Source organism: Zootoca vivipara, chromosome 9 (genome assembly GCF_965207765.1).
Source record: "Zootoca vivipara chromosome 9, rZooViv2.hap1.1, whole genome shotgun sequence".
Taxonomy (NCBI): domain Eukaryota; kingdom Metazoa; phylum Chordata; class Lepidosauria; order Squamata; family Lacertidae; genus Zootoca; species Zootoca vivipara.
In genome coordinates this window covers 5761981-5775250 of record NC_142592.1, presented here as the reverse complement: position 1 = coordinate 5775250, position 13270 = coordinate 5761981, and the positions used below count along the sequence as shown (strand labels likewise).

At 44.4% G+C, this 13270-nt stretch overlaps 2 protein-coding genes across 4 annotated transcripts in view; one reads left to right on the top strand and one right to left on the bottom strand.

Annotated features, from left to right (window-relative positions):
* Nucleotides 1–9721, bottom strand: part of FAM185A (family with sequence similarity 185 member A) — a 51081-nt gene extending 41360 nt beyond the window's left edge. For both annotated transcript variants that reach the window (XM_088652135.1, XM_035126783.3), the window contains exons 1-3: nucleotides 8976–9721; nucleotides 7326–7435; nucleotides 6941–7033 (exon numbers count right to left, since the gene is read on the bottom strand). In XM_088652135.1, the coding sequence (XP_088508261.1) occupies nucleotides 6941–7033; nucleotides 7326–7435; nucleotides 8976–9441 (669 nt within the window). In that variant the 5' untranslated portion in view covers nucleotides 9442–9721. The remainder of the gene's footprint in view (nucleotides 1–6940; nucleotides 7034–7325; nucleotides 7436–8975) is intronic.
* Nucleotides 9722–9932: 211 nt separating this feature from the next.
* Nucleotides 9933–13270, top strand: part of CCDC146 (coiled-coil domain containing 146) — a 69843-nt gene continuing 66505 nt past the window's right edge. For both annotated transcript variants that reach the window (XM_035126590.3, XM_088652122.1), the window contains exon 1: nucleotides 9933–10043. The gene's annotated coding sequence lies outside the window, so the exon portion shown is untranslated. The remainder of the gene's footprint in view (nucleotides 10044–13270) is intronic.

Below are 13270 nucleotides of genomic sequence, written 5' to 3'. Positions count from 1 at the left end.
AACTAAATTTTACTCAGGGTAGATTCAGTAAAATTAATGGCTCTAACTTCATTATGTTCACTAATTTCAATGGGTCTACTTTGCGTAAAACTTAATTGGCTACCACAGTTGATACCTATGCTCCTCTTCACGTTGTCAACAAAGAAAGACAAAGCTTGCAGCTAGAAGTTATGCACCGGAAAACAGGTGCATTGATTTGGAAAATGAACACCCATGAAGTTTCGTAATACTGAATTAGCATTAGAGGTTGAAGTACTCCCTTGATGGTGGGACAAATGGCCAGATTTGTGGTTATGGGCATGGATAACGTATACCAGGCACATCCAACAGGTAGATTGTGATCTACCGGTAGATCACTGGACGTCTGTAGTAGATCACTGGTAGATCACTGGCTCCCCCAAAGAAGCTCAACAACTATGGCTCCCCTTAAAAAAAGCTCAACATCAAAATGGCGCTTTTCTCCTCCCTAAAAAAAACCACTCAAAAACTTTGACCTAAACCCTAAAAAACGGCCCCTACTCCTCCTCCCTGAAAAAAAGCTCAACACTTTGACCTGAACCCCCCAAAAGGGGGTAGATCACTGCCAGTTTTTAACTCTGGCAGTCTCTTGGGAGTTGGCCACCCCTGTGGACGTATACAAAGGAGAATAAGAAGCTAAAAGATATATGGCACTGCAAGTAAGCAGGTAAAGCAACATCTACTTTTTTTTTAAGAGTCTGCCACATTCATGTGACAGTTGGTCACAAAAAGTGAAAAACTCATTGCCTGCAGCAGAGCATTGGACTGGAACGACAGCTTTAATGATAGCTAAAGCCCGGTGTCACCATCTAGGCCCAGATGTGTGGATTTCTGTCTCTAGCGTAGTGGTGGGGATTCTTTTTGGCCCAGTAGGCCAGATTCTCCTGTGGCCCAGTTTCAACAGGTGGATGGGGTAGCCCACCTGCCAACCACCTAGCATCACTATGCTGTCATGTGACTGACAGGTGAGTTGCCTCACTTACCTGTCAGTCCATGGTACAGCACTTCCCAAGAGTCCAAAAGCCACCTGGTTGTTGGGTGCTTGCAAACTGTACAGAAAGGGGCTTTGCTGCTCCTGCAGCAACAAGCTGCTTGCATTGAAACTGCTGCTAAAATGGAGGAAAAACTAACGCAGGCTTCCTCAACCTCGGCCCTCCAGATGTTTTTGGCCTACAACTCCCATGATCCCTAGCTAGCAGGACCAGTGGTCAGGGGTGATGGGAATTGTCGCCTCAAAACATCTGGAGGGCCGAGGTTGAGGAAGCCTGAACTAATGGCTCAGCCCCAGTTGCCTCATTGGCTGCAGCTGGAATAAACTAGCAAGCTCTTGGGAAATCAGCACAATTCACAACAAAAATTCAATAGCCTCAACACTGGAGCTGTTGGCTTAGGTCTTTGGTCTTCCTGCTTGGCAGTCTATGTCCAGGCTCTACCCTGGACTGCCCTCCTAACATGGTTGGTATTCTGCCTAGCTTGTTTGCTTGTGCTGGAGAACAAGGGCTATATTCAAGAAATGGTCTGGCATTGGCTTATCCCAGGAACCCCTGGCAAAAGTATCATTCTGCGAGGCTGTTGGATGCGCTTGGGCACACCATCTGGATTTGATTCGGCTCTGGCCACAGTAGAGTTTTGTCAGTGTGCCTGACAAGAAGACCTATATTATGCCTGATTGTTGCAAAAGTGTAATAAGGCTGGAAAAGCAAAGGAAGAATAACATCTACAGAATATCTGGAATCATGACCACATGATTTCAGCCCTCCCACTCATTTGTGATGTTAGGGTTTCCCTAAAACTGATGCCCTGTAGAAGGCTGCCAATAGTGGAGAAGAGGGCCAGTAGATTAACACCAGTCTCCCAGCAGGTTCAAATGGTGGCTCAAGACCAGGCATCCCCAAACTTCGCCCCTCCAGATGTTTTGGACTACAATTCCCATCATCCCTGACCACTGGTCCTGTTAGCAAGGGATCATGGGAGTTGTAGGCCCAAACATCTGGAGGGCCGCAGTTTGGGGGTGCCTGCTCAAGACAGATGTGGATGGAATCAGCTGGTAAATTCTTCATTTTTAAAGAGACGAAGAAGGATACAGCAGGCAGCCAGAGATAGAGCCACAATAATAAAAGTCTAAAGATGTTTTACCAAATGAACAGTTTCTACAGTCTCACTGGAACTATTGTAAACACGAAGAATATAATAGATACTAATACCTTATCAAATTTAACTGTGTTCTACTAAGCTCAGTTTGACTTATGCTGCAATAAAACATTCAGATGCTTTTAATTTTCTGGTTCAGCCCTGTCTCATATGCAATCTTGTGACCCAGCATGCCTATCTGATTTAAAGCTGTGTATTAATTTGGCTTAAAATCTGCTCTAGCATTTCAGCACTATCTATCACAGCCTTATAAAATGAAGAATTGTATGATGTAATCAAGCTGCTGACAATTCCTCCGAAACAAAGAAGACTCTCCACCAGATGCTCAGCAAGGCATCACACCTCTCTGTGGAACACAGTATCTCTTACTTTCAACCACTGCTAAGCAAGACTCGGGTATCAGTTTGACCCCATGTCAGCATGCTTATGTGTACGCACACCAGATAATTGTGTTCAGACATCAGCACTGAAAAATCATGCAATGACTGTCTGTCCACAAGGCAGTTTAAGGGTTCCATCACTTGGTCAGTTGGGTACACACACCAGTAGGTACGATGTGATAAGGGGAATTGGGTGGGGGGCCACATCTGCAAGGCCAGTGGGATTTTAGGCTAGCCCAGGCTTCCTCAACCTCAGCTCTCCAGATGTTTTGAGACTACAATTCCCATCATCCCTTACCACTAATCCTGCTAGCTAGGGATCATGGGAGTTGTAGGCCAAAAACATCTGGAGGGCCGAGGTTGAGGAAGCCTGGGCTAGCCTCTCTGTGGAGAGAGGCAGCCCTAGGAAACAGTTGCTGCTTGTTGTTAAAATAAAAAACAAAGCATTTAAATTAATCTGCAGGTTTTTAAATGTTCATCCCAATCTCTCTCTCTCTCTCTCTCTCTCTCTCTCTCTGTTTTAAGCATTTGCCCTAGTGACTGAAGTAGAAAGTGTCCAGTTTCATTGCCAGGGGAATTATAATGCACAGCTATAAACCTCTGACGGTCTTGGTTTACACTGGAAATGCTGACAGAGCCCCTAGCTATATGATGATGAGTGTAGTCGATGGAACAAAATTGTCATAAAAGCCCACATGGCAGATAAAATGCAGGCTGATTGCTAACAGAAATGGCTCTTCGAGAAAGCAAGCCAAACTTCTTCCTCCAAAACATTGGCTGCTCTGCTATTGTGCTTGGAAGACAAGTGTTATACATGTCAGTTTTGATGCTTAATTCTACAGCTGTGATTTTGCTGGTTTATATGTAGGGTTTACACACAGAGACACACACACCACAGAACATTATATGGTCACTGCAAGATAAATTATTACTGCATCTTATTATATATATATATATATAATATTATAAATTCTATGTTTCTCATCTGGATAAAAAAATCTTCAAAAGAACATGTGAAGTTAATCACTAGCATACAAATCAGGTCTGTAAACAAAGAGTGAGAATACACTCAATGAAGTGTACACGCAAAATGCAATTCCTCTTTCCTCCTACAATATTGAGGCACTGTTAGCTACATTGTCATTGTATTGTACATTTCCTCATGTATGAATATATCACTGGTGAGGCAGGGTAAACGAGCCTAAATGGGGTCAAATGTTTGGCAACGGCCCCCTGTCAAGCTGAGCCTTCCCCAATCCGGTTCCCTTCAGATGTTCTTTACCACAACACCCATAATCCCCAGCCATTGCTCATGCTTGACTTGGGATGATGGGCATTGTAGTCCGAAGTGTCTTGACTCGAGGGCACCAGGTTGAGGAGGATTGGTCTAGCGCCACTCACAGAGCCTGGTAAGTGCTGACATGATGTCACTGGCAGCAGCAGAAGCGACTAGTGGGGGCAGGCAAATCAGCTCTGAATATCTGTTTGGACCCAAGACCTGACGCAGCCAACCTCCTGCATTGCAGGGGGTTGGACTAGATGAGCCTTGGGGTCCCTTCCAATTCAACAATTCTATGATTCTATGACATTGCACTACAAACACTGCTAAAACTGCTTTGTATACTAAAATATATCTATACAACTTCAGCAAGTTTACTAAAATTAAGTCGCACTGAGTTCAAAAGGTAGCAATCTGATACACCAGACATCTCCATCCTGGGACCACGACTCCACCAGCTCCAGCCAGTTTAGCCAAAGTAAGAGTTGATGGGAATTGTACTTCAAAATATCTGGGGGGCACCATATTGGGGAAGGCTTCTGCAGTATGCAGTTACCTGGGAGTAAAGGAACTCATTGGGGCTTAGTTCTGAGCATAAATGTATAGCATTTCAATATGATTCCCTAGCAGGGTCAATGTTTCAGCTTGCAATTATCTACAGATCATGTCCAATTCTTATTTTCTAGACATTTCCAGTTTGATATGTGAAATTTTTCATGCCATTTACTTTTGTTTCCTGATTTCCACTTCCTGAAATATGGCAACCCTACTTTAGTATCTCCCAGCCAGAACTGGAAGTGTGCATTTTCCTATACTATCCATTAAGATTCTTATGGCTACCATGATAACCCCACTTATTGTACTTTCTTGTTTTATCAGAGATTATTACATATCCTGAAATACAACTCCCGGCTGTCTTTTAAAACATCTGAATGTTAACACAACAGTGAGTTCTTCATCCAGTGTACAGTGGATTTTTTTCATCTACAATACTGTCTTATTTATTTTATAGTACACTACATTGATTACAGTATTGCCTTCATTTTATGGATCTATGGTCTCGTTAGACAGTAAAATCCGTGTTAAATTGCTGTTTTAGGGGGTGTTTTTCATCATCTAGAATGGATCAATTAACTTTTCCATTACTTTCTATGGAAAAGTGTGCCTCTGCTTATGTACGTTTCTAGTTATGACCGGACCTCCGGAACGGATTATGGTTGTAAGTAGAGGTTCCACTGTATTCTAAACAAAGTAAGATGAAGCAAAAGTCTTATAGCCAGGCCTATGGATTCAAGAGGGCTTACTCCCCTGTAAATGCAGTTAGGATTGCAGCCTTAGTCTCTCTGATCAATTCATCTTGGCTGAAGCAAGCCAAAGGAGGTCGCAAATAATCTCTATGCTCTTACAAATTCACTTTAAATTATTTCCAAGGCACTAGCTGGAATTATTATTCCTGCAAGCAATTCCAGCAATAAACTAAGCACACTCAAGATATCGCTCTTTTCTTGCAGGCCTTGAATGGATGGGAAAATTCTCTGCTGTCTACCTATGAGATATTTATTTACCCCTCGGTGCTGCTCAAGTCAGGGTCACATTATACACATCTCCAAGAACAATAACACTTCCCAATAACAAAGCAAACAAGCCAAAGGCGCCATCTTCTGGAAAATTGTTGTTGTTTAGTCGTTTAGTCGTGTCCGACTCTTCGTGACCCCATGGACCATAGCACGCCAGGCACTCCTGTCATTATGCCTGTCATTATGCCTGTTGTCTTTGTCCATGGAGTTTTCTTGGCAGGGATACTGGAGTGGCTTGCCAGTTCCTTCTCCACTTCTGGAAAATACCCGGTACTAACTCAAGTTCCAATACCTCACCTGCATTTCCACAGATGACATGAATTTCAGTTGTGTTTACAATACTGTTGCCTTGGGATAATTAGGGGGCATTAATATCCATTGAATGCCATCTCAGTGTTAATGTGTTAAAAGATAAGGCAGCTTTGCAGAAGCAATTGTAGAGCTGGCAGGCTGCCTAATTGGATGGTCTACATGACTGAAGTCAGAAGACTGCTCAGCAACTTCAAAGACCTAGCAACAGGTTGTGATTGGTTGCTGATTTCCCTGATAAGCAGTATGTTATTGAGATGAGGTTAGAATTGTTGAAGTGAGTCTGAAGATTGTTACTGGTGAGAGAGCTGTAAATACATTGCTTTGCTTTTTTGCTCTGCTGTACATAATAAAGCAACTAGAGTTTAAGTTACTCTTCGTGAAGTTTCTGTTCCTGATCCAGTGCACTGAGGTTGCACAGTCTTGCAGGGTGTCCGCTGCGGGGATCGGCATAATGTGCCCATTAAAAAATTATAGCCCAACATTCTGAGAATAGCTTGCCTACGACTGGGATATAATTGTTAAATGACTCTGAGGACTTCAGTTCTGTGAGGAGAATAAGGGTCTCCTTACAACTTTCTGCACCCTTAAGCTAAAATTTCCAGGATTTTGAAGGGAAAGTCATTACCATTTACAGCAGTGTGATACTGCTTTAAGTGTATGGCACAGATGGGGCCTTAGTTCAACACTGGCAATGTGACGGAATTCCACCATGGCATCTGAAGACAGCAGGGTATCTTAAGGGGTGCAGAGAAGGACGTGAAGAGCACACACAGTTCTGTCCACTCCACACCCCTCAGCATCTGCCACCTGAGGTAGCTGCCTCATTCTGCCTCATGGTAGGGTTGGCCTTGATGCTAAATGTAATAATATTTGCTTGATAAAAGGCATTGCTAGTTTCTACAAATAGGTTTTCCACTCCACACCCTGGTCTATCCAACGTAGGCTCTATAACTTTAACTTCAATGCAAGCAGGTGCAGTTTTCCCAGCCCAGAGAGGCAATGAAAGGAGCACTGTACTTGCTGAAGTTTTGCCTGTCACACAGCTGCCAAAGACACAGAGCCTCTGTCTGAAAAAAAAACCTACAATAGTCACAGAAAAAGTGAAGAGACATATTCTCACGAAGATTTTAAAAGCCCACAATGTTATTTCTGTAATCTAATTCTTCAATGTATTTCATAGGTGACCCAAATAATTGTAGTCCAAACATTTAAAAAATGCTTACACTTTCTTGTGACACATGAATATCAGCATTTCCTTGAAGAGTTCCCAGGCAGATAACTTTCCCTCCTTTAGCTTGAATGTCAATTTTATGACTCTGAAACAGAATTGTATACACATGTTAAAAGAGTTCAGTTTCTTATTTTTTTGAAGATAGTTATGATGGGCCCTAACTAGGATTTCACCTGCATCTCTTGGCTGTTATTATGGAAAATGATACTTCAATTAATTCTTGCAGGTCCCACAATTATAGCTGCATGGCTGAAAGAGTTCCAGCTCTGAATTTCTGCTTGTTATGCAGTTGTGAGGTCCCAGGAAAAGACTTGCAAAAAAGTTTCTCCAAGAGGATAGAAAACACAACTCTTGTACTCTTGTATCTATACTGGTACCTTTATTGACCGCAAGATGCTCGTTCCCTTTTCTGTCTCTATTCTGCAGCTGTTACATTCAATTTTCTCAGTCTTCACACAGCCATTCCCTGATGTCTTGATATCCAAGTCTAAAATCAATTTTAAATAGTGGCGATAAATAGAAACAAATGCAATGCAAAGCAATCTAAAATTCTGATTTCCTTCAGTAAAACAATGTAACAGAGTGAAAAAAGAAGCACCCCACTTTCAAAGCATGTCCTGAGTCCCCCAAACAATTAATGCCACATGTCAGCATCTGAAGTGTTAAGAAAAAATACATATTACAGTGATGTGTAGAAAGGACAAGGAATATATTTAAAATATACCCAGGTTAGTGAGCCAAATTATTAGCAGTTATGATTATTGTAATGACATGTGTACACTACTCTTTCTCCAAGGCAGGCATCCCCAAACTGCGGCCCTCCAGATGTTTTGGCCTACAACTCCCATGATCCCTAGCTAACAGGACCAGTGGTCGGGGAAGATGGGAATTGTTGTCCAAAACATCTGGAGGGCCGAAGTCTGGGGATGCCTGCTCCAAGGACATCATATATGGAGCTTATCTAATTATTGTATTTCCAATAACCCTGTGAGACTAATAAAGACTGTGGCTGGCCCAGGGTTACGTGTTGAGCTTTGTGAATGGCAGGATTGGAATGCAAGTTTTCCCAATCCAAGTCCAACAGACCATAATAACTGTCAAAGGAAGGAAATGTTGCTTTCTGGGTTTAGCAGGCAAGAGAACAGTTGAGCTGACTAAACAGCTGGGATTTAGACAGTGTTCCGAATTTGGCCAAGGCATCTGCCTGAACTCTGGCCTTGCAGCAGAAGCTTTTGAAATGCAGTAGTGAACATTATGACTCCTGTCAATAGCAGCACTTCAACACATTGGGTCTCTTAGAGGTGTATCTTCATTGCTTCTTGGGAGAAAAGCAATGACAAACCTAGACAGCATCTTAAAAAGCAGAGACATCACCTTGCCGACAAAGGTCCGTATAGTTAAAGCTATGGTTTTCCCAGTAGTGATGTATGGAAGTGAGAGTTGGACCATAAAGAAGGCTGATCGCCGAAGAATTGATGCTTTTGAATTATGGTGCTGGAGGAGACTCTTGAGAGTCCCATGGACTGCAAGAAGATCAAACCTATCCATTCTTAAGGAAATCAGCCCTGAGTGCTCCCTGGAAGGACGGATCGTGAAGCTGAGGCTCCAATACTTTGGCCACCTCATGAGAAGAGAAGAATCCTTGGAAAAGACCCTGATGTTGGGAAAGATTGAGGGCACTAGGAGAAGGGGACGACAGAGGACAAGATGGTTGGACAGTGTTCTCGAAGCTACGAACATGAGTTTGACCAAACTGCGGGAGGCAGTGCAAGACAGGAGTGCCTGGCGTGCTATGGTCCATGGGGTCACGAAGAGTCGGACACGACTAAACGACTAAACAACAACAAAGAGGTGTATCTGCAAAATCTGGGAAGTAGCAACTTGAATGGGCCACATTATCTACTATGTCATGCCAAACTGAAATTCACAGCTGAAAAAACGGCCATCCTAACCGCTCACCACAGAGCATGGGACACTTCAGTTAAATGTCACAGCAGAGCCTCTTTTTGACCAGTTGCTGCACATACCAAATTTTATGGGGGTCCTCACATCCACAGAGGCTGCGCCGTCCATGTCTTCCGAGATGATCGTAATCTCCTTTAGCACCTCATCATACTTCACATGCAAACTATCCAAATCTGCACCGTGCACGGGGGCAGCAGTCGCCCCACGCACCGTCACAAACACTCTGTCTGCATCGGGGTACTTGTGTGGGTCCAAAGGGCGCACAGAGACGTGGCAAGGGAGCCGTGCCTTCAGGAGGCCATAGGGGCCGACAACCAGAGTCCACTCTTTGAGAGGCTTGTTGCCCTTCCGCTTGCTCGCTTCGGGCTGGCTGCAACGACAAGGACTGGCGGCAAACCAGCGAGCCTGCTGGCAGCTGCCAGTCCACGAGCTTTGCCCAGTTACGCCTCCACCTTTCAACAACCGATGCCAGCTCCCGGCCACTGTCCTCGCTGCTGTGCACCAGCCTCTTGGGGGCAGAGGCCGCATCCTGCACTGCCTTGAGGCAAAGGGGCCCTTCTGACACGCAACAACCCACCCCTGCAAAGAAAAAAATTAAAGTGCAAAGGGAGGGAGAAGTTGCTCTCCAGGCTCTGGGCTGGTCATGGGACACTCCCCTCCCCCGGACCCTTTAGGGCAGAGGTATCTGCATTAGGGGGACCCTCGTCTGCCCACTTACAAACCCATCCTGGAAGTTTCAAAACAACAAGCGCAGAACCGGTGAGGTGTACTAGCAGGGATTGGCCGTTCCAGTGGCGCCGAGGTGGCTGCTGGGAATTGTGGTTCTCTGCTGACGTCGGCGCGCTGAAGGAGCCTGAAGGCTGAACTACAAGTCCCGGGGAAGCTGAGCGCCTCACGGGGAAGCTTTGGCCCACGAGCGGCTGGGGAAGGCGGATGTCTCGCTCTCTCCCTCTGGACAGGATGGAATCTTGCGGCTGCCCAATAGGAAGCGCGGAGGGCGGGACTCGAAGAGGAGAGTCGGTCTCCATGGGAACGCAGGGCGCTGACGGGGCGGGTTTGGCTGCTCTGCGGCTCCAGCCTCTCCGGCGGCGTCGAGGTTTCCCCGGAGGGAGCGAGGCCGCGCGGGGAAGGTAAAGGAGCAGGCACGACCTGGTTTTAAAAAAGGAGGGAAGGAAGCCTGCTCTGGGCACGAGGGGAGGAATCGTGGGATTTGAAGAGATGGGAGGGTCCCCTGAGGGTCATCTAGACCAACCCCCGTCAGTGCAATAACGCAGGAGAGGGAAGCGGAGCAATGGCGTCTGAAACGTTGATTCACCTACCCCCGTCCACCCCAGAATGTATTTCAAGGGCACAAGCCGCCCAGAGAACCAGGTTCCACCACATCACCCTCCTTCCCAAAGCACTTCCTCCCAGGGTGAGGTCTGGAGGAGGCCGCCAAACCTTGGAGAAGCTAAACATTCCTGGTGGGGCTGAACAGGTAACTAGCTGGGAACCGCATATAGACCACCCTGATTATACCTCAAAACACTGCCCAACCCCATGGGGGGGCAGCTTGAATAAAATATTGGGGGTGACCCAGGTAAGCCCTGTCCCACATAATCACAAGAAGCAGCACACACACATGCCCCGTTTGAATGGCAATGCATCAACTTTGGGGGGGGGGTCACAGCCCCCTCAAATATTTTATTGGGGGGGGAGAGGAACCTCGGCCCCTAGGAGTTGGTTCCCATGCCACCATATGAAACAAAGTGCTACCCCTACCCCACCCCCCTCCACCCCCCCTCCACCAACTGTTCAGAGTACAGAGAGTGGGTGTCCCTTCAGACCCATAAGCTCTGACCCCAAAATAGATAAATAAAAAGCTAGCCAGCTCTTCTGCCCCTAATGCAGAAGGTGGTTTTAGTGGGTGGGACTGTAGTTCCCAGGTGTGCACATGTGTTAGCCGAAAGAGGCTGCTCCATATGTCAGGGTAAGCCTTTTGAATCTAAGGTTGGTTTATGCGCCTGCGTTCTATAATTAACACATAGTGAAGCTAACTGACTTTAGCACGCTGAAGTAACTGCAAGATGGTTGTGTGGACTGGTTCTTCTATAACTTCCTTTGGGCCCCCATCCTTTCTCGCAGCTCCCCCCACCCCCCAACATTTGGAAACAAAGTGGAAATAGAAGTAGAAATGGTTTCTCAAAATAAAAAAATTCCTTCAGTAGCACCTTAAAGACCAACTAAGTTTTTATTTTGGTATGAGCTTTCGTGTGCATGCACACTTCGTCAGATATTGCACACTTCTCAAAGACTGCCCTTGCAGTTGGGTGACCAGATGGGGAAAGGGACAAATGACACCCAATTCAGTTTCCTCTCCTACACAACCTTTAAAGGTGCAAGAGCGCTGGCCTCTTTTTCATCTGGCCACCCTAATGTGTTCTCGCTGTTTATGAAGTGTTGACCAAGTAAAAAATATTTGTATCTTGGGTTGCAAATAAAGTGTTGTCGATCTATTCCCCTTGCTTTCCAATACTAGTAGTTGAGCTTTTGCATTGTCATATGAAGGCTGCAGTTCTATTATCTTGGAGTAAGTCTCACTGAATATAGTGTGGTTTACTTTGTACTGCATGTCTCCTCATTTGTTCAACTGTTGTTTCATTGATGTAGTTCTGTCCAGTTTCTATTTTCTTAGTAAGCACACTTTAGTTGCTACCAGGGAATGCAAACATGCTTTAACAGGAAATGGAGTATCATTTCTTCCCAATTTCTCTTTGTGTTACTCCATCACATCAGCCAGGCATGTGTAAGTGTGTACTCCAATCTTACAGGCATACAGTCTTCCTGTATGTTCCAGAATTTTGGCCCAGTAACAGAGAAGTGACTTAACCTGTATTGGTTATTATAGGTAAATGTTCATAGGTAATAATAGGGGGGGGAGGTAAAGGATCCCTGGACGGTTAAGTTCAGTCAAAGGCAACTATGGGGTTGTGGCGCTCATCTCGCTTTCAGGCCAAGGGATCCGGCATTTGTCCACAGACAGCTTTCTGGGTCATGTGGCCAGCAGGACTAAACTATTTCTGGCGCTTCTGACGGAAACCAGAGTGCACGAAAACGCCGTTTACATGCTGATGGACATGGGAAGATGTTGGAGCCAAGCAACAGGAGGGGCTATCATCTCCAACCCCCCTGTGCTTCCCAGAAGATCCTCCTGGCTGCTGCTGGAAAAAAGAAGATTAAATTAGACTGTCAGCACTTTTGTTCAACACCAGTTCTTTTTAAGTTTTTGTGACTTTCAGATTCACTGTACTGAATAGTTATTGCACAATTATTGGAAGCAAATTAGAAACCTTACCAGCGAAGTAATGTTTAGGCTGTTCCAACCTTCCCTTTCTTTTCATATCTAAATAACTTGGTGGCATGTTTTTAATTCAAGGTTAAGTTCCTTAAAAAGAAAAGAACATCTTTATTTAATGTAGTGTGTTTGGAATCTAGCATTCTTTTGCTTTCAGTATGAGAGTGATGTTTCATTAAATATTTAGAGGAACCAGAGGTGTTTTTTACTTTCTTTGGCAACCATTTCAAAAAAAGATGAAGAATTATAGCAGACTTTTATGAACAAAGTCAGGCTGAACTTAAGGATCTACAATTTGAGAAAAGAAGAAGACAAAAGTACTTTTTCCCATTAATAGTATGGAAAAGTGTCATGATTCATTTGCATTTTTCTGTAGTTGAGTTTCTAAACATAAAGCTTAAAAATGTACCGGTAACATGAGCTCCATGAAGTTCAACACTCCCCATCGCCATTTTCAGTTTCCAGCTATTTTGGTAACATTTTGTGTATGTGGGTAAGAGAAGGGGGCATAAATTGACTCCTTTTTATAAGCAACACTGTCAAATCACTGCATGCTCTTTGTGGTCCTGAGGGTAGGATGGATTTATATTTATTTTTAAAACCAAGTTCAGATTACTAAATGCAGAACTTTTCATTCATGTGGCACCCTCTAGGGCTCACATTCAGAAGGACCTTTTAAAACCCCTTTTCACTCACAGATTACAATTGCTGAACCAGGAGGAAGGATATACTAACGAAGTAAAAAAATAATTCATCATTACTACTACTATAGAGATGCAACATCTTCTAGATTTTTTCCAGGAAAAAATGAAATATATGCAATAAGTTATATATCTAACCTAAATGTTATTTGTTACTTTAATAGTTCAATCCTGTGTGTGTGTCTACTCAAAAGCAAGGTCCATTCAGTTCAATGAAATGTGCTCCCAAGAAGCCATGCATACAACTGCAACGTTAGTTGGGAGTAAGTCCCAGTGAATTCAGCAGGACTTACTTCTGAGTAGACTAATATAGGCCTGTAGA